At 42.2% G+C, this 18,692-nt stretch overlaps 1 protein-coding gene across 3 annotated transcripts; it reads left to right on the top strand.

The window, feature by feature from the left end:
- Window positions 1–652: 652 nt before the first annotated feature.
- tnk2a (tyrosine kinase, non-receptor, 2a) lies at window positions 653–17,911 on the top strand. 3 transcript variants are annotated; one of them, XM_061064400.1, is made up of 22 exons: window positions 653–864; window positions 1,749–1,851; window positions 4,006–4,664; window positions 6,164–6,326; window positions 6,557–6,627; window positions 6,831–7,043; window positions 7,550–7,699; window positions 7,821–7,916; window positions 8,010–8,191; window positions 8,328–8,454; window positions 8,573–8,719; window positions 8,988–9,082; window positions 9,602–9,796; window positions 10,607–10,698; window positions 10,846–10,890; window positions 10,990–11,228; window positions 11,620–11,823; window positions 11,923–12,575; window positions 14,239–14,374; window positions 15,081–15,176; window positions 16,047–16,174; window positions 16,992–17,911. In XM_061064400.1, exons 3-22 carry the CDS (start codon window positions 4,545–4,547, stop codon window positions 16,996–16,998), a joined length of 3,159 nt encoding a protein of 1,052 aa, XP_060920383.1. In that variant the 5' UTR covers window positions 653–864; window positions 1,749–1,851; window positions 4,006–4,544; the 3' UTR covers window positions 16,999–17,911. The 3 variants fall into 3 exon arrangements, with proteins under 3 accessions (XP_060920383.1, XP_060920382.1, XP_060920384.1); XM_061064399.1 differs by having other exon boundaries at window positions 4,006–4,679; XM_061064401.1 differs by lacking the exon at window positions 15,081–15,176 and having other exon boundaries at window positions 4,006–4,679.
- The last annotated feature ends 781 nt before the right edge of the window (window positions 17,912–18,692 follow it).

Here is an 18,692-nt window from a genome sequence, read left to right as displayed (position 1 = left end):
TGACATGAAACATTTATTACAAATTAAACCACAAAAACTGCCCCCTCATACATATATATTAACCCGAAAAACAGATTTAAAGAATCCCCCTAGATGAATCAAACTTAAACTGTGCAATTAAAAATAGACTTATACAAGAAATGTACATAGCAATACATGTAAAAATACATGTGCAATTTAAACAAGAATTTATAAACAGTTGAGGGAAAAAATCTGTAATTAGACCTGAATCTAAAAAAGTGTTGACCTTCTGAAGTTGTGTTGTTTATATATGTACAGCAATGTTTAAAAAGGGAGATCATTAGAAATTATAAGATTCAACAGAATGTAAAAATGATGAGATGAATTAGAAATTATGAAGGAAAACGTCATCATTATAGTATGTAATATTATTCTTTTGAGATTTAAAGACGATAAAATCTTCTTTGAAAATATTTATTTTTATCTCAAAATGATGTCTTATTGTAATGATTTTGCTTTTTTTCAATTGCTGTTTTCGATTATTTGTTTATGTTTATTTTAATGGGGGAAATTGGCCCCAAGCTCCAACACATTTTAGTATCATTTTTTAATCTGCACATTTATTTTGAAGGCTTAACCGGAAATCACATTATTCCGCTCGTTACTGGAGCGCACTATCTGCGCGTAAGCGACGCACGGTGACGCTCATAGATCACGGCAGGCGCACAAGGCAGCATCCCGGAATAACGGAGGTGGAAACCGAGCGACAGAGGAAGAGATAACTGAATCCGCTGAATACAAAAGATTATCGGTGAAGCTTCATCTTCTTCTTCTGGGGCTGTTAGCGGAGGACGGAGCTCGGACTGACCGGAGGACGAGGGCTGAAAGCGGACGTCTTCACAGGTCTGTTTACTGGGAGGGGAGGAGGGGTGGTCTTTATTTTCTGGCAGCTCTTTCCGTGCATGTTGCACCAAAACAAACACGATAAATGAATAAAAACATGCATGTTTAGCGGTTGTGTTCAGGGGGGGGATGCTGCAGTGTTGACATGTTTACAGACAGACAGTCAGCTGGTAATTAACGTGACTGAAGCAGGAGGATAATCAGCTTTGAGAGGGTGATCAATTAAGAGTCTATTCTGCTCTATTCATCAAACTGTGTCCATCTGTCTCCCTCTTATAGCTTTTGACTCGTTGAAGTTTAAATACAAAATATCTGAAGGTGACTCATAATGCGGCACTGTGCGCTTATAATAAACACATGTCATATAATCAGTCAGAATCAGGGTTATTGCCTTCTTAGATTTGAGATAAGATATATTTTTTACTACAAAATACAAGGAGATTACTTACTGTACAGACTTCTAATAAAAAAATATAAGTTTGTACAATTGCATTTTTATATTTTTGCATTTCATTTTGCAATTTGAGGATTTGAAGTGTTTAGTGTCTCGTTTTTGTCTTTGTTTTTGTCTTCTATTATTGTATTTTTTTATTTAACTGATGTAAATATGTTTGATTTTTAACTTCTGTTTTTATTTTTAATAATTATATTCCTGTTTCCTGTTTTCTTGAGCTGCTGTAATGTAAAAAATTTCGCCCATGGGGGATCAATAAGGTTTATCTTTAGCTTTATAAAGATAATGAGTTTTGTGCACAAGATCTAAAAAAAAAAGACTTCACAGGCTCAGTAAAATCCTTTTTTGTGCTTTTGTTTTTAAGCTAAATAAATTAAATGTTTTCTTTGGTAAGTTAATGGTTGTGAAATTTGACATACTGTGTCCTCAGATGAGGAGTCTTTCTTCATGGCCTCCTCCAGGTGACCTCTGGTGACTTCAGTCACTCCTGGCTGCAGCTTTAAACTCCTGAACCTCCTGAAGACGTCTGCAGGGTGAGACAGATTACAGTTACACATAATAAAAAAAACTGTAGGAGACCACTGCAGATAAAACGGGCTGAGCTGTCATTTACTACAACAAAAAAGCCAAATACCACCTGCATTACTTCAATGCACCACTAGGGCCCCCCCCCCTTTTGAGACATAATTTTGTATGACAGCAACCTAGCCACAGAACTGCTTTACTGAAGTAAAAGTAGCAGTACTGCAGTGTACTCTATTGCAGATCAAAGTCTTGTAAAGTAAAAAATACTCATCCTGAAGAACGTCCCTGTGCAAAAAGATGATTTTAATTTATTAATAATAATAATAATAATAATAATAATTATTGGGCTTATTTTCGATACAACTAAAGCGTATTGTGTGAATTTTGCCAACGATTAATAAAGCTTTATCTTCATCAATAGAAAAACAGTTTAGTTGTTACATACTTCTAATTTCTTGAAACTGCAAAATGACTCTCATCTACTCAGCATCTAATAGTAGAAAATAATAAATACAATATTTCCCATTAAAATGACACATTCCCCTACAAGCTATCATTCAGTGAAACGGTGTGATTCACAGAAATAGCCGCCTCCTCTTGAGGATATTAATAAATCAGAACATAAATAAATGAATGCCAACAGTCCTGATTGACTCTCAGGTGTCTGACGCTGAGATGAAAGAATCGCGCGCTGCTCGCTCTTCATGTCGGTGAACGAAAGCTAAGTTTAGATTTTCTATATTTAGAGCGTCGCCCTCGATAAAACTCAAGGCAAATGAAATCTCTGATTTTGTGCTCGTTTAGGCCACACTGACTCGCACATCAACACATGTGACATCATCTGGTGTGTATGTTGTTCAGCACCAGTTCTTTTTATCCTGAAACACTTGTTCCTAAACGCTCCGCAGAGCTCAAAATGACGCCTCACAATTCAAACAAGCCCCACTCACATGAGTTCTTATTATTCTGGGATTTTAGTTAATTATATTTATAATGAGGCTCACAGGATGAGGCAGACTGGATTCATGTTTGTCAAGAGCTCAGCACGAGCAGCGATCAGCTTTAACCAAGGATATAGAAAAAGATGAAATGCTGTTTTAGTTCTCATTTGTTCCTCATGTTGTGATTATTCACCTGACTGTTAAAGAGCAGTCTGATGTTTCAATCTAGTGTTGTAATCTGCTTCAACCTGTGGGATTAAAAGTTTAGGTAATCTATTCTTTGCACTGCACGAGTAGGGTTCAAATAAAAACAATTCACCGATACAGAGAACTCAAAGAGGGGATTTGAAGATGTGAGAGTATTTCGACAGGCCAGATGAAGCATTTGAGACTTTCTACAGATGTTAAAGATAATAAGAAAGTATAAATTCTGTTTGAGCAGCCTAAAATGTAACAGTCCAGCAGCGCATACATTAAAGGATGAATGTGCGACATTTTACACAGAAAGACAGCAGAAATCATTTCCACTGTGACAATGCTGTGATGCTAATGTTTGGCTGGTTTTGTGTTTCCCGTGTTAACTATCTGAGTTAAGCATGTGAGCAGAGATAACTTGATATTCATGGCGTTCAGTGTTCTCTAAGTTAAAACAGTTCTCAGGGTGTGATGGGTCTGCAGCAGCATAAGATTAAAACAAATTAGAGAAAAGATGCAATCATCAAGTTTTGAGAATCTGAAACCAGAATCAGTTTGAACTTTTCTTCATGTTTTAAAAAATGAATCAAAACTCATGGGTTTCATTTGCTAATGTTTTAATTCGTTTTATTAATTGATGGTTTGTTTAAAAATAGAAAAAAATCAGAAAATCGCTGAAAATGTTTCTTCGTGTTTCAGTACACATACTGTAGTTATCACTTAAACCTTAAACTGAACTAAACTCGGTTTAATGACGAATAAATCCAGTTTTACTTGATGAGTGACGACAGTAATAAATCAATCAGTCTTTATATGATTGATGCAGTTATTTCTTCCGGGGAACAAAATCTGTGTTCTTATTTCCATTCTTTAGAAATGCTTGTTTGGGTTGATTAAAGGCTTTGCTGCCTTACCATCTGCATGTCTCACAGATGCATGCTGGGAACTGTCTTCCTGCTATTTTCCCTTTTGGCCTGACCGTTCATCCATTCACCCGTCCATCTGTCCACCTATTTGTCTCTGCAGTTTCTTCCCCTCCTTCCTCCAAGATCTCCCTCACTCCCTCACTCCCTCACTCCCTCCCTCTTCCCCTCTGGTGGTCCTCTCGTCGTAGCTGCTGAATTATTAAACATCAGACGGTGGGCTCGGCTCCGCGGAGCCAGGAGATAGATGGGAGAGCTAGCCAGATAAAAAAAAAAAAGATGGAGAGAGAAAGAGGGAGGCATGGAGGCGTCCGACACAGCAGGAAACCGTGAGTCGGCAGGGCGAGAGAGAGCACGTGTGGGGAGGGGAATACGGAGAGAGTTCATAGATAGGCGATACGGCTGCTGAGAGAGCGGCGTCAGATGCCTCCCGGCGCGTCGGTGCCCGTGTGTGTGCATGCTCATATCGATTGAGCGGAGAAGGTCACAGAGCTGCGAGGAGATTAGCGGACGAGACTCGCAGAGCTAACGCCTCCTCTGAATAGCAGCTAGACAGGAAGAGGACAGACAAAAGAGGAGGGGAGGGAGAGAGAGAGAGAGAGAGAGAGAGACGAGGAGAAGGACGAGAGGAGCCGCTACAGTATGGGGGAGAGCTACATGTACCAGAGACTCCCCTACGCCAGAGGACAGGAGGAGGGGGAGGAGGACGAGGAAGAGGAGAGAGACAGCAGCAGGATCAGAGAGAGAGTCGGGGGACAAATGGTAAAGTCTGAAGTTGTGAGTGGATGTGCTTTTTTTTTTTCTCTCTCTCTCTCTTTCTAGTATATTAGTGTGTGTGTGTGTGTGTGCTTGTACAAGATCAATATATTTCTGTGTTAATGTGCCAGGCGACGAGTGTGTTGTGATTGTGTCAGTGTATGAGTAATGCCGGTCTGCAACCACAGACTATTGAGTGTGACTTTAATTTGATTAGTCCAGTAGTTCACAGCCCTGAAAAGAGTCTTAGATTACCGCCATATGTTCTGCCTCCATACGTCTTTTAACTAATTCTCTATTCGTCTTGTTAGTCTGATTTTACTCACAGTGTCTGTTTTTGTTGTTTTATTGGGATTTACATATCAGACTTTTTTTGTTTGATAAAAATACCTCAGCAAATTCAGAGTATTGATCCAATCCCAGTGTTTGATTAGCAGGCTGTATACCACGTTGTCAGGAAGAGACATGAAACATTTGACAGAAACATTGCTTCCTAATTTTAAACTAAAACCATTAAAGCATATACAGTATATAAAAATGTACCTGTGAGTTACTGGGGGAGTTGGGGGATGGATATAATTCAAACCGGCAAATGTTGTAGATGCAGATGAAGTGGCAAAGAAGAGAAAATATAAGCATAGACGAAACGCCATGCAGATGAAGCTTGTTCCAAAACGAGGGTGAACCTTGGATTGGCTTTCTGTTGCATAGGCAGGTGCCAAACACTGGAGGTTAGCTTGTGCTAACGATATATTTTCAGGTAGTTTTCAGTGTAGGTGCAAGCCGTAAATGGACATGCGCTTCTGGTGGCGATGAACCGAGGAGGAGGGGCCCAATATGGGTGTTGTGTTTACAAACTGCAGCGAACAATAAGGACTCTACCTTTAACTTTTCATGAAACAGACTGAAATGTTTTTTTATGAGCTATAAAAGCAAACAAGATCATCAATGACAAGATTGACTGAGTGAAGTTATTTGTCTGTAACCGCTTCAACAGTGTAGGTGTGAGACGATGCCAACGCTAAAGAGCAAAGACACTGCAGTTCCTCAAGTGTCCACTTGAGGCTGGCTCCAAAAAGCACTCAATCCCCAATATGCCCCACATTAAAATGCCGATATTTGGAGCATAAATAAACATGTTTATAGCCTGTAACAAAAAAAATTTTTTATTGTCCATAGCCTGTTTCATTATTGGGGATGAATATTTCTTAACTAATCGGTTTTGATTATATTAAAGGCTAATGGATATGCATAATTAGGGGCAGGCTGAGAGGACTGACAAGTGGAGTGCTGTAGCTGTTTGCATGGAGGCCAAAGACCTGCCTGCTCTCCTCCTCTTTGACTAAAGTGACCTAGACCATGTCCATGTTTAATGCAGTCTATCATGAAACCATGGAGGAATGCTTTATACATCTTGTATATGCCCATGGAGCACAATGATGTGTCATCATACTGTATGTGTGCCCTTACATTTATAGCAATGGAAGGTAAATGTGTGTGTGCAGATGCAGTGTGAGGAGGGCACAGAGTGGCTGCTGGAGCTGCTGACAGACGTGCAGCTGCAGCAGTACTTCCTGCGGATCCGTGATGAGCTCAATGTCACGCGACTCTCACACTTCGACTACGTCAAGAATGAAGACCTGGAGAAGATCGGCATGGGACGCCCTGGTATTACCTGTTATCTCCTGTTTTCATGTCATTCTAGGCACCTTTAAATTTATTCTGACATTTCATCTCAACCAAACGCTGTGACAAGTTGTAGTTTGTGTTATTTCTGCATCACTTTGATATTTTTGGAAAATGAGATGTGCATTGGTTGCTTTGGTGCTCATTGTATATTCTCAGAATAAATTGGCTAAATTTTTTGTATAACAAATCTTTTCATTTTGTTTTTTCAGGTCAGAGGAGGCTTTGGGAGGCCGTCAAGAGGAGGAGAGCCCTTTATAAACGCAAGTCGTGGATGAGCAAGGTGCAGTGCTACTCAGTGTACTCAATTACGCAAAAACAAATATTTAGCTCAACGGTGTATAAAAAAGTTTCCCAATTAAAACTTAACTTGCTTTGTGACACTAAGAATCTAACTTCAGAGGCTTTTCAGTTTACCTGGTAATAGTAACGGTGAGCAATAAAAAGAAAACTTTTAACTTGCAGCTTCTTCTTCTGGACCTTCAGGTGTTTCCCGTAAAACGGCCTGACGCTGACCCCCAGCAGCCCATCCCTCAGGGGCCGGGCGCATCATCCAGCACTCCCACAGGAAACAGCGACTCAGCCGCCTCACTAACCTGTCTGATTAGAGAGTCGGAGCTGCAGCTGTTTGAACGTTTAGGAGACGGGACATTTGGGGTGGTGCGAAGAGGGGAGTGGACAGGACCCAACGGCAGAGTGGTGAGACCAAAAAAATACTGTGCAATATTTTGTGAAACCCCCCCATATAGCACTTTTGAAAAGAAAGTTGCAGAGTGCTTTACAATTCTGTTCTGATGAATCTTGTGTGTAACTATGGAAATTGAAGGGACCCAGAATAGAACCCTGGGGGACACCACAAAAGAGAAACAGGAGAGTAGGAGGCATTTCAAAGCATAACAGAAAAGGACTGATAGGAGATGATCCACATTAATGACGCCCTCATAGTTTTATAGATGGCATACTGATGCATTATAGTAAAAAATAGGTAAAGTAAAAATGTAGGTAGAATGTCACTGGTGCATGGGAAAGTAATAGCAGAAAATGTTCATGGTGTTTTTGGTGTTTCACTGTTTTGTATGGTTGCAATGACTTACCAGTGAAGTTATCTTCTAGATACAACTTTGTCCCACTAGACACTCTGAGGGTTAATTTATCACCTATCACCAAAAGCTGATTGCATTATCTCTCCCCCTCTGTCTTTCTAGTTGACTGTGGCAGTGAAGTGTCTGAAAGCTGGCGTGTTGGACTCAGACGGACTGGACGATTTCATCAGAGAGGTGAACGCCATGCATTCACTGAGCCACCAGAACCTTATCCGCCTGTACGGCATCGTCCTCACGCAGCCCATGAAGATGGTAAAGCATGAACACACTCATTCCCACTCGTCTTCATGCACGCTTACGCAAAGATATAAGCACTGAAGTCACAAATAAGATGCGTAACGTTATGTTTTATATTCCCTTTGTTTGCGTGTAGGTGGCTGAATTGGCCCCTCTGGGCTCCCTGTTGGATCGTATGAGAAAGCGGCAGGGTCACATCCTTATCTTCTCCCTGTGTAACTATGCTGTGCAGGTCAGTTGCAGGTCTCCTAGCAATTTTTCTACCACTAGTGGAGCAAACAATGTATATTGTGTAAATGTAAGTCACAGCTGTGTTCGCTTGCAGGTGGCATGTGGGATGGCGTACCTGGAGCAGAGACGTTTCCTCCACAGGGACCTGGCTGCTCGAAATGTTCTTCTGTCCACAAATGAAACTGTGAAGATCGGAGACTTTGGCCTGATGAGGGCGCTGCCAACACACACAGACCAATACATCATGGAGGAGGGCCACAAAATCCCCTTTCCATGGTGAGAAACATGTACATGTCCTCATCCCACAAACTGACTGATTCTGGTTTCTCTCTCCTCATTTTTCCGAACAAGCTTACATTTTCTCTTTCTTGTCAGTGCATCTCCGACTTTCTTTGTCCCTGCCTCTCTCCAGGTGTGCTCCTGAATCCCTGAAGTCTCGTTCTTTCTCTCATGCCTCTGATACCTGGATGTTTGGGGTCACTCTGTGGGAGATGTTCACCCACGGACAGGAGCCGTGGATTGGCCTTAATGGAAGTCAGGTACCTGTATGCACACGTGCAAACTTACGTTCTACCTTAACTCTCAAGTTCAATTAAGCTCCTGCAGAAAGTAGAGGTCAAGTATGAAGTCATCATCTATTTATGCTTGTGTTTGCAGATCCTCCACAAGGTGGACGTTGAGGCGGAGAGGCTGAGTAAACCAGAAGACTGTCCTCAGGATGTCTACAACGTCATGCTGCAGTGCTGGAGCCCCAAACCTGAAGACAGACCAACTTTCATCGCCCTCAGAGACTTCCTGCTCGAGGTAGCTCCATGGTTTAATACCAAACTTCAATGTGGCAACATCATCAGTGCTCGAACTGAGATTCATCAGCACAGTGATGTAACATCAACGAATGGAAATGAATTGTGCTGTAATAGTTCTAACATAATTAGGTTCACCTAACATATAAAAGTATTTTATACAGGTAATAAATAAGGTACTACAGCCTTAATAAATTGTTTAGCTTTTCTGTCTATGTGGCCCTGCAGATGATAATATTAACATCTGTATTTGTGACTGTGTTGTGCAGACGATGCCTACAGACATGAGAGCTCTGCAGGACTTTGAGGAGGAAGACAAGCTCCAGATTAAAATGAACGACGTCATCACCATCATCGAGGGAAGGTCAGTGTGCGGAAGAAGGAAGTCATAGTCTTTCAAATCGTTTACTTTTTGCCAACAGGCCAGATTTTAACAACGTTAGTGATGTTGAAAGTAGCATTTATGTGCGTCAGTTCAGAATGAAGGTCATTCCTACGAGACAACAAATGCTTCTTTTGTTGACATGAGACTCCATGTATTGTGGACGATTACACTAATTGCTGTCCTGTACTGCCATAAGTGAAACATTGTGACTTCTGGTGAGGGGACAGACATCTATTTTGTCTTCGGTGTGGATTTAATTGAATTAGGGCTGTCATTTCAACATTTCTGTAAGTGTTTTTTATTTTCCAGACTCTTTTTGTTGTAATGAGGAAAATACTGTAACCGTTGGATTTATCTTGACAGAGACAAGTGGAAAATGTGGACACAAATTGTAGAAAACAGAAAACACCTCATGGACATGGAGATGCTTCCACCTTGATTTTCTGTTGATATTTTGTCTTTTTTTTTTTTTTTTTATCCCCATGTGTGTGTATTCAGGGCGGAGCATTACTGGTGGCGAGGTCAGAACAGGCGCACGCTGCGTGTCGGTCAGTTTCCTCGTCATGTGGTGACCGCCGTCGCTGGTCTGTCAGCCCACGATATCAGTCGACCTCTAAAGCACTCCTTCATACACACCGGACACGGAGACACGGACCCTCACAGGAGCTGGGGACATGCAGATCGCATAGACAGGTCAATAACACCTGGGACTCATCTTAAGTTTTTTATTCCTATAATGTAAAATAAAACCGTGAGAGGAAGGCTTTATATTAGTGTTCGATTTACAGTAACTGCTGGAATATGATGAGACTTTGATGGTGTCACTGAGCACAGGGGATAAGAGATAAGTGCAGGCGTACAAGTAAAGAATTAATACTCAGATGTATGTCAAAGAAAAAAGAAAAACAGTAAAGCAAGCTGTAGTCATACTGTACTGTCAAAGATCAGTAATACTATTTATACTCTCAAGTTAAATACATTTTTATTGAAATGTGGTATTCAGGTGTGTAAGTATTTTAAATAGAATTTGATGCAGATGTAAATGTAGGTTACACTTTGAATGCAGGAGTTTCAGTTGTAATAGAGTACTTCTACATTGTCGTGTTGCCACTTTTACATATGAACATCTTCCACCTGTGTCCACTGGGGGGCAGCAGTGTGTCACCTCTTGTTCACCAACAGACGCTGTTTCTGTTCAACTTTGTCGCAACACGCTCCAAAGAAACCCCACAGACGCTGCAAGAGTTTAAAAAACAAACAGTCAGTGTCCTGATGAAGCAGATTGTTCTTAATCTCAGTCGACTGCCTGCTTAAATAAAAAACATTTAACGGGCAGTAATGACAGCGACAGAGTGTGGACAACTCTTGGGTGTGGACATAATGGGCTCAGTTGCTAATTAATTCATCCTGTGGTGTATTTGTTGTGATTTTCTTGTTTATGGGGGTTCCTTAACAACTGGTGTCCTTTTTAATGATGTTTGTCTTTTGTCTGATCCGTTTCAGTCTGTATTTGGGAAACCCCATGGACCCTCCTGATGTCCTCGGAATGGATGCAGGCACAGCAAGGCCCACAAAACTCCCCAACCGTGCCAAGAGTGAGTACAATCATAATGTTTAACCACACATTCGGCAGGTTTTTTAACTGTGTGTGTCACATTAATGAAGAGAACTGAGCTCGTTTTTCTGTCAGTCATTTGAAGTCACTGAGTGAAAGCATGTGAATTTCTGTCTCTCCTCATCAGAGCAACCCCCTCCTCGTCCTCCTCAACCAGCTGTTCTACTGAAGAGTAAGTTCTTCTTTTTCCTTATCTTTGCTTTCTACATGTACCTTTAAGCACATGTGCTGTTGTTTCCTGACTCTGGTGTTTCCATTCGATTTTTTCCAGAGCCCTTCTACGACTCTGTGATGGACGACTACGACGACGACGACGACGACACCGGCGCTTCCTCCGGGCTGAAGAGGCTTGGAGTGTCTCTGGGCCTGAAGCTGCGGCCGATGGAGGGGGCTGTTATTCGCTCGGCGAAGAGTGAGGTATCGCTCATCGACTTCACCGACGACAGCTTCAGCTCGACCACGCCCTCGCCGCTCACCGAGACACGGCAGCCGGATGAGGACACTCTGAAGGTAAAGGAAACTTTGATATGTATAAGACTAAAGCAGAGTAAAAGCTGCCTTTATGAAATCAAAGGATTAAAGCTGAATCAGCAGTCTCTAAAATGAGATGAAGAGATGATGTTTGTAGCACCAATGCACAAAATACTAGTATTCATCAACATAAAGCATAAGAAGTAAAATATAACAAAATGTATTCCCTTTAGGGATAGTCATGCAAGACCGTTTGGATTGCTAGTATTTTGTGTGTTGAGGATGTTTTTACAGACATTAAACACAAGTTCGTATACCTCTAGTCACCCAAATCCTTCCACCAGCTTCTACTTTTTACACAAATACACATTTAATATTTGAGTATTTGGGACTAACCCTTTTCTCTTCTTCTCCAATGTGTCTTACTCAGGACACTCCATCCATCTTGGACTGGCCCCTCCCTCAGCCGGCTTACGATGAGGTGACCACAGACCTCGAGGACCAATCGGATGACCAGGAGGTGCGGACCATTACTAAGGGTTTGAATGACGACACGGCAGCTTCGAACAGTATTGGCATGACGGGCAGGAGTGAGTCGCAGTCAGCTGATCTCTTCCAGGAGCTGCAGAGAGAGGTGGAGTAGTATTTTAATTTACACAAATACAGTAAACATTTTTTTTCTGTGAGAAAACCAACAGAAAATTACTTTCTGTTGGTTTTTTCTTGGTTGTAGGTGATGGTGAAGCTGCAGGTTCCCATGGCAACAGGCCGTTCCCTCCCCTCCTCCCCCCTCCCTTTGCCTCTGGCACCTGTGGGCCCACATCGACAAATCTACCTGCCTCCTCCGTCCCCTTCCTCCAACTCCACCTCTTGTTTCTCATCCTGCTTTGAGGACCGGCCTGTGCTGCCCCCTCGTAGCCCCGTCCCCCCGATGCGTCCCTCCAAACACAACCTCTCCACTCGCCCCGCACACCCTCAGTCCCGCTCCAGCACCATCTCCCTGGGCGACCCGGAGGACACGCCTCCTCAGATCCCGCCCAGAGACCACGCCTTCTCTCAGCCGGGCTCACGCTCCTCCTCTCCTCTCCCTCTGGTGCCGCCGCTGTCCTCCACCCCGGTGGCCCTCCCTCCTCCTCCCCTCTCTGTCTCCCCTCGCCGGGCGTCCGGACTCCTGGGTCCCCTCCTCTCCTCCAACTCGTCTATCTCGTCCCTGCCTCAAGTGACACCACAGTCCTCGCGGCTCACAGCTCGCGGCTCCAACTACTCATCCAGCTCTTTACTGGATCCTCTCTCCTTTCGTGAGGGGCGGGGCCTGTCCTCACTGATTGAAAGCTCCCAGAGCTCTGCTCCCGCCCCCTTGCCTGATCGACCAGCTTATATGGAAAGGTGAGTTACTGATATCAAACAGTTTTACCATTATTATAACAACAACAACACTTCAATTGGCCAATTCAGACCTTCCATTCACTGTTCCCAGCCTATAATAGCCAATGAGAGACTGGCTTGTAAAGAGTCGCCTGCCCCCGAGCTGATGCATCTCAACCTGACCAATTTAGCAACTGTGCCAAAGACTGACCTTTTTTTAGCCAATGAAATTTCAAACATGTGGATATGCCGCTTCAATCAATAACTGGGGGTGATTAGTTCATGCACAGCAGGGATGCAACAATTCTCAGTATAATATTGAACTGTTTGGGACGGCGTTCATGGTTCAATACGCGCTTGTGAATTCCGTTTTTTGCACACATGTAGCTTCCATGCATTGTGTTTCTCTCTGAATTCGCTCTGTTTTGTGCGTGCCTGTGAGTCCATGTGCTGGGAAGAGGAAACTCCTGCCCCGCGGGTTAATGTCCAATCACATTGCATTCAAGTTAGGGGAAGCTGATGCGTGCAATCTGGTGTCAGATAACACACATTACTTCTACATGGCGAGCGGTGAGGAGAGGCAGCAGTTTGAGGAAGAAACCGTCTTTCCAATCGGTGCTGTGGGGACACTTCGGTTTCAGCGTTGATTATTTAACATCGTCTGCTCACGTTGTTTTTACACGTGTTGCATCAGACCACAGCAGGCTGTAACGTTGCTGATGTGAAGCTGCTGATTGTTACACCGGCAGACACCAGCTGTTACCTGCGGGATGCAGACGAGGTTAGAGAACGTGGAGAAAATAAGAAGCAGCGTCTGAAACCAAGTATCCGTTTCTGTGTGAAAGTCTGTGAAAAAAAGATAAATATATATGTCTTCCTATTTGTACAGCAGGTCTATCCCTGAGACAATACACCAGGATTGTGTATAAATAGAAAGATGATTTGCATAAAAGTATAATAAAGACATAAAAATAGTCTATTTTTTAACTCCTTGCTGTTCCTGTAAAAAAAGTGCCTAAAACTCCAAAGAATAAAAATACCTTCACTTAGAGTTACAAAATAACTTAACAACATCTCGGGCCATCACAAACCGATGTAAAACCATGAGAACTGAGGTATGCATTGAACCCTGGGCTGACTGTGTTGTTGCGTCCCTCGTGATGTTTTGAATAAGTTGAGATTTATACAAAGATGTGCTCTGAGTCATGATTTATCAGGAGAAAACAGTCAGATTTATGTAAAATCAGACATCGAGCACAAAGGGTCAACTCTACCGTCATGTTATAATAAATAAACAGCTTTCCCAGCGCATTGCGATTCTTGATAAAACACCAGAAGGACTGAAATATCCTGACGTATTGGCAGAGCTCACAGAACACCCAGCGAGCAATCACTCAATACAAAGGCAGAAAGTGCTCTTTGACTGACAGCCTGACTGACCTGGATTTGTCTCCTATCGAAGTGTTGTTCACTCAGGCAGAAACCTTCTCTCTCTCTCTCTCTCTCTCTCTCTCTCTCTCTCTCTCTCTCTCATTGTTTTGTTTTTGTTACGCACAATCAGACGTCAAGTCTTCAAGACATTTTTTGTCTTTTGTCTTCAGTCCGCAGCTGGAATACATATTCGTAGTTTATTTTACGTTCATTCATTCACACTTATTTTACATCTGTGCGGTTTTCTTATCAGATATGGAGCAGCCAATATGGCGGCAGTCAAACCCATGATACAACAGCCTGGAGGAGTCAAGCCGAACTCCTCCTACAACAACAATAACGGGCGTACTGCAGCTCCCAGCATGCAACAGGAGCAGAGCGTCACACAGGTAAGGCGAAGGATAACAGAACACTCAAATTCTTCTTGTTTTTAATGAATAACTTTACTTTGACAGGTAAGCCTGATTAAATACACTGATACATAAAACAAAATATGTGCAACAGAGAAAAACTACAACCTGTGAGGACGTCCGCACATGGAAGTCCCTTTAAAGCCTGTATTTTAAAAGAAAGTTACTGTTGAAACGGATGAACAACAAAAAGACGTTTTGAGAATGACAAGACTCGAGCCTTTGTGAAACAGAGTGCAACGAGAGTCATTGAAAATAATATGTCACACAAACACACCTTTTATCTTTTAGCACAGTCTTCCACCGTGAATTTGGCACTTTTATCAAGTTTTCCTGCATACTTCATGCACCACAACAGCAGGTGACGCTGTGAGTCAGTTCAAACTCAAAGTGCAGGTTAAACTGAATCTGATGATCTAAACTGATCTGTTCTGATGTTCTGTCATAAACTCACCTGCTGGCTGCTTATCTTGTTTGAGTTACCTCAACCAACCTTTGAGTTGTCTCTCAGATATTTTTACTCTTACTCCTGTTGTCAGCGTTGCTTAAAAGAAGCTTTCTATTAAAACTAAATTGACCCCTGGGCACAAACTGCTGTAATACGAGCTCAAGCTATGTCCTATAGAGACTCATAAGGCTAGTTTTTTTTTATTATCAGACAGTAAGTTCATGGTATGATTGACAGGTCCAAGGAGCAGTACACGGTGTCACGCTAGAGGAGTGTCAGGCGGCTCTGCAGAGTCACAACTGGAGCGTCCCTCAGGCTGTCAATCATCTGAAGGTACACTAACCTGTCACACCTTCGTACTTTTACATTTCCGTACGACTTTGTCAGCCGTGAAAGGTCAAACTGTCTTGAGTTCAAGTTGTCACCACTACCCCACAGCAAACTCTCTTGTGATTTAAACATTTAATTCATTCAAATAAAATAATTGAACTGGTTTCTATCATTTTTATGCAGATACACACAGACACATGAGCACACGTGATGAATTCTGGGTTCCTGCAGGGTTTTATCTCGTCCCAGAACAGTGATTCTTTTTAGCAAAAGTTCAAGGAAATACCAAGCTTCAATCACTAAACCGAATGGCAGAGCGTATACTATATATACTTTGATACGGTTTGTCATCACATGTATATTGTATGTTTGAATATCCAGTTTGATCAAGTAAATCAAACTACATTCTTTCATTAAGTAGTTTTGCTTTGAATACATTTCTTCCAGCTAAAACTTAAAGCTGTTAGAGACTCAGGTTGTGAATTTACATAATTGGAAAAAGAATCAAACCTGAGACTGTTAAATGACTGCTTTGTTTTTTTATTGGATGGCTGTCATGGCCAAGATGTTAAAAATGTATTTAGTAGTAGAAAAATAAAATAGTAAAAACAGGGGCGCTGGTGGCGCAGTGGTTAGTGTGCGTGGCCCATGTATGGAGGCTGTAGTCCTCCAAGCAGGCGGCCCGGGTTCAAAACAACCTGTGGCTCCATTCCCATCTTTCCCCACTCTCTCTCTCTCCCCGATCTCCAGCTCTATCTACTAACCTATCTCTCCATTAAAGGCACAAAAAAACAAGAACAGTAAAAATAGTAAAAACAAGCACAGGACAATTAAAACAAATAGAACTTTCTTTTCTCACTATCTGTATTTTAGGTGGAGCAGTTGTTTCGTCTGGGCCTGCGGTCGAGAGCGGAGTGTGAGGAGCTTCTGCAGCGCTGCAACTGGAACCTGTCAGAGTCCAGCACGCTCATGCTGGACTCATACGGACCACATCGAAGCATGTGGGTAAAAGTCAAACTATAATAATACTTTAAAACAATGACAGGACCTACAGAGTCTATGGGGGAGGCCTCAGGGTTCAATTCTGGGATCAGTTTTATTCTCCCTATATGTACACCTTTCCTGGATAAACTTTCTGTAAGGATGTCATTTATAATCATCGGCATGCCAAGACTCTCCTCCTCATTGCTAAAAGTTCAAGCTTAATGTTTTTGGTCTCAATTAAAATGTGGCCTCACCTCAGGTCTAAAGCCTCATTTATATTTATACTAGAAGGTTCGAGAAGCCCTGTACCTACGCAGGAGCCCACGTACGTAGCCTCACGTGCACCTCCTCAAAAAATTGAACTATGCGGCAAATAGACGCAGACCTCGAGCCCTGTGAATATGGTCTACACTTTCCTCTCTCGGCTTGCACCACATTTACAACATTTGGATCCCGAGTCTAATTATGACGAGAAGATTCATATTAAACCTTCCCTCCATTCCACTCAAATGCCGTGCAGCCGTACACCGTGCAAGCAGAGAATGTGGCAGAACCAGAAATTCAGAATTCACAACTGCCAACTCACGTTTGTAGGCGGAGTTTTGCAGGCATTTCGCTCCCAACGGCGTAGGCCACTTTGGCGTCGATTAAACCGACCAATTTTAAAACTTCAGCTTCCACTTTTGCAGACTTCTAAATTGGCATGGAAAAAAAAAAATCTTTATTCCTACTTTTTCCTCCTCAGGCATGGCCATGAAAAATTGCAGTGACATCACAGATCTTGTCATTTTTGCACATATGAAGCCACATGCTCTCTTTGTCTGCTTCTTTCAGGAAGTGACAGCAGGAGGACAAATTGAGCCGTAATCAGCCACTGGCGAGCTCCGGATGTCACCTGGGTCAATATCCTGACCTGACTGGATGACTCATTGTGACTAGTTTGTAATGAAAGGTGGAACACAAAGCAGTGTACTGTATGTGCCTGACATAATGTACTGTGAATACCTGACATCCCTTATGTCATACACGTGCATGTTTATCGTTGGCCATCAGCGGGCTTGTTGAATGAGTCACACCATTTACTTGAATAGTAACGTTTATTTTTCATTATTGCATTAATTATGACACTTTATGTTCTTCTGCTGTAAACTCTGAATGGGTGTGAGATGTGCTGTGAATGCCTGCATGTTCAGAGGTGGGCAGATATAATCCTACATTGAGAACACTGTAAATGCCGGGCCTTTTTGCTGTACACAAAGCGATTTTAAAATCAGGGAAATGTCAGCTAAAGTCACAGTTGTACTTGTGTGAATATGTTGCTGTATTGTTTATAGCACTTTACAGGGTGTGTCCGTGTTTGTCGGACAACCTAACTGCTGGTCAGAAGATGATAAACAGAAATAAATGTGTTTAGGTATTATGGAGGCATTCATTGTGAAAGGTAAACTATCTACCATGTGTTATGGGTACAGGGTATTAGCCTCTTGGTTCAACCCCTCAAGTCAGATATTTAATATATGGGTGTAGATTTCTTTTTGTTAAAGTAACTGCTGCATGATAATCAAATACACATGCAAAAGCATCAAAGGAAACTGCTATTTGTGACTTTGTGCTTGCTTAACGGTGCAGGTAGTGGTCCCCAAAGCTGAATGTGTGTGTGTGTGTGTGTGTGTGTGTGTGTGTATGCAGATCTTAATCATGTGATCACTTACTGTTGAGGTAATCAGCTTAAAAGAGAAAGGAAACGCTAACAAGTGGGCCAGCTGTTAGCTCCTGCAGTCATGCTGCTGTACCGTGATGACGCTGACTGCATTATACTGCAACATTAAAGCAGCTTATTAACAAAGAATGCAAATATTGCCTCCATTGTTTTTATAATAAAGCGAAACTTGAGTCATCCTCTTTTCAAAGCTGTCGATGTCCTGTCTTATTTTCATTAAGTTCTTTAAAAAAAAAACAGCCAACATTCAAGTGTCTGCTCAAGTCCACGCCACAGTGTGAATACAGAAAATTTCCCCATTAGTCCACAAACTATAATGTCCATTGTTCCTGCAGAAATAAACATGCTTACAGGCTGGTACAAAACACAAATTTGGTACAAAATTGCTCCTCAATTTCTTTATTGGACTTGGAAAATGGTACATGGACTTGGACTTGTGCAGCCGGTTTTCTAGTCGTCTTACAACTCAAAGTGTTTTTACACTACATGTCACATTCACCCTTCAGTACAAATCCTTTACACACAATCACACACTTCTGGTGGAGCAGTTTGTGGTTCAACATGCGGCAACCACTTCAACCTTCAACCACTGAGCCATAGCCGCTCTAGTGGTTGAAGAAACCAACCACTAATGGGTCGAATTCTTTATAAGTCATCTATTTTTGGTTTTATTAGGGAAGAGTTATCTGTAAATTTGCATAAATGTGGGCGTGGCTGAGTCTTTTATTTTGCTTTTAAATCTCTCAATGGTCTTGCCCCGCCTTACCTCTCTGAGCTTCTACACCTGTACACGCCCACCCGCTCTCTCAGGTCAG

The sequence above is a fragment of the Labrus mixtus genome, chromosome 19, assembly GCF_963584025.1.
Source record: "Labrus mixtus chromosome 19, fLabMix1.1, whole genome shotgun sequence".
Classification (NCBI taxonomy): Eukaryota; Metazoa; Chordata; class Actinopteri; order Labriformes; family Labridae; genus Labrus; species Labrus mixtus.
This window is presented reverse-complemented; position numbering and strand designations above follow the sequence as displayed.

Bases quoted from the DNA above. Each gene is read 5' to 3' on its own strand.
- tnk2a (XM_061064399.1), top strand. From the start codon at position 4,545: ATGGGGGAGAGCTACATGTACCAGAGACTCCCCTACGCCAGAGGACAG. The intron at 11,824-11,922 runs GTGGAGTAGTAT...TCTTGGTTGTAG, and splicing joins TCCAGGAGCTGCAGAGAGAG to GTGATGGTGAAGCTGCAGGT. The intron at 15,177-16,046 runs GTACACTAACCT...TCTGTATTTTAG, and splicing joins AGGCTGTCAATCATCTGAAG to GTGGAGCAGTTGTTTCGTCT.